Genomic DNA, 201 nt, shown 5'->3' with positions numbered 1-201 from the left:
CTTCCTCTTCCAGCAGGAACGTGCCATGGTGTAGCATGACCGCTCGCCACCCCTCGTGCCATGGTCCCCCCCAACGGCTCTGACCTCAGCCCATCCTCCTTCATCTTGGCCAGCATCCCGGGGCTGGAGGAGGCCCATTTCTGGATGGCCATTGTCCTGTGCTCCGTCTACATCGTGGGGGCGGCGGGGGACATCGCTGCG

General features: G+C 64.7%; 1 protein-coding gene across 1 annotated transcript in view; it reads left to right on the top strand.

Annotated features, from left to right (window-relative positions):
* Window positions 1–60: 60 nt before the first annotated feature.
* Window positions 61–201, top strand: part of LOC104538887 (olfactory receptor 51E2-like) — a 940-nt gene continuing 799 nt past the window's right edge. The window contains exon 1 of the mRNA XM_010182245.1: window positions 61–198. Coding sequence (XP_010180547.1) covers window positions 61–198 — 138 coding nt within the window. The remainder of the gene's footprint in view (window positions 199–201) is intronic.

Source organism: Mesitornis unicolor, unplaced genomic scaffold (assembly GCF_000695765.1).
Source record: "Mesitornis unicolor isolate BGI_N332 unplaced genomic scaffold, ASM69576v1 scaffold1374, whole genome shotgun sequence".
In the NCBI taxonomy this organism is placed as follows: domain Eukaryota; kingdom Metazoa; phylum Chordata; class Aves; order Mesitornithiformes; family Mesitornithidae; genus Mesitornis; species Mesitornis unicolor.
The sequence above is the reverse complement of the archived record's forward strand: the minus strand, read 5'-3'. Positions and strand labels throughout refer to the sequence as shown.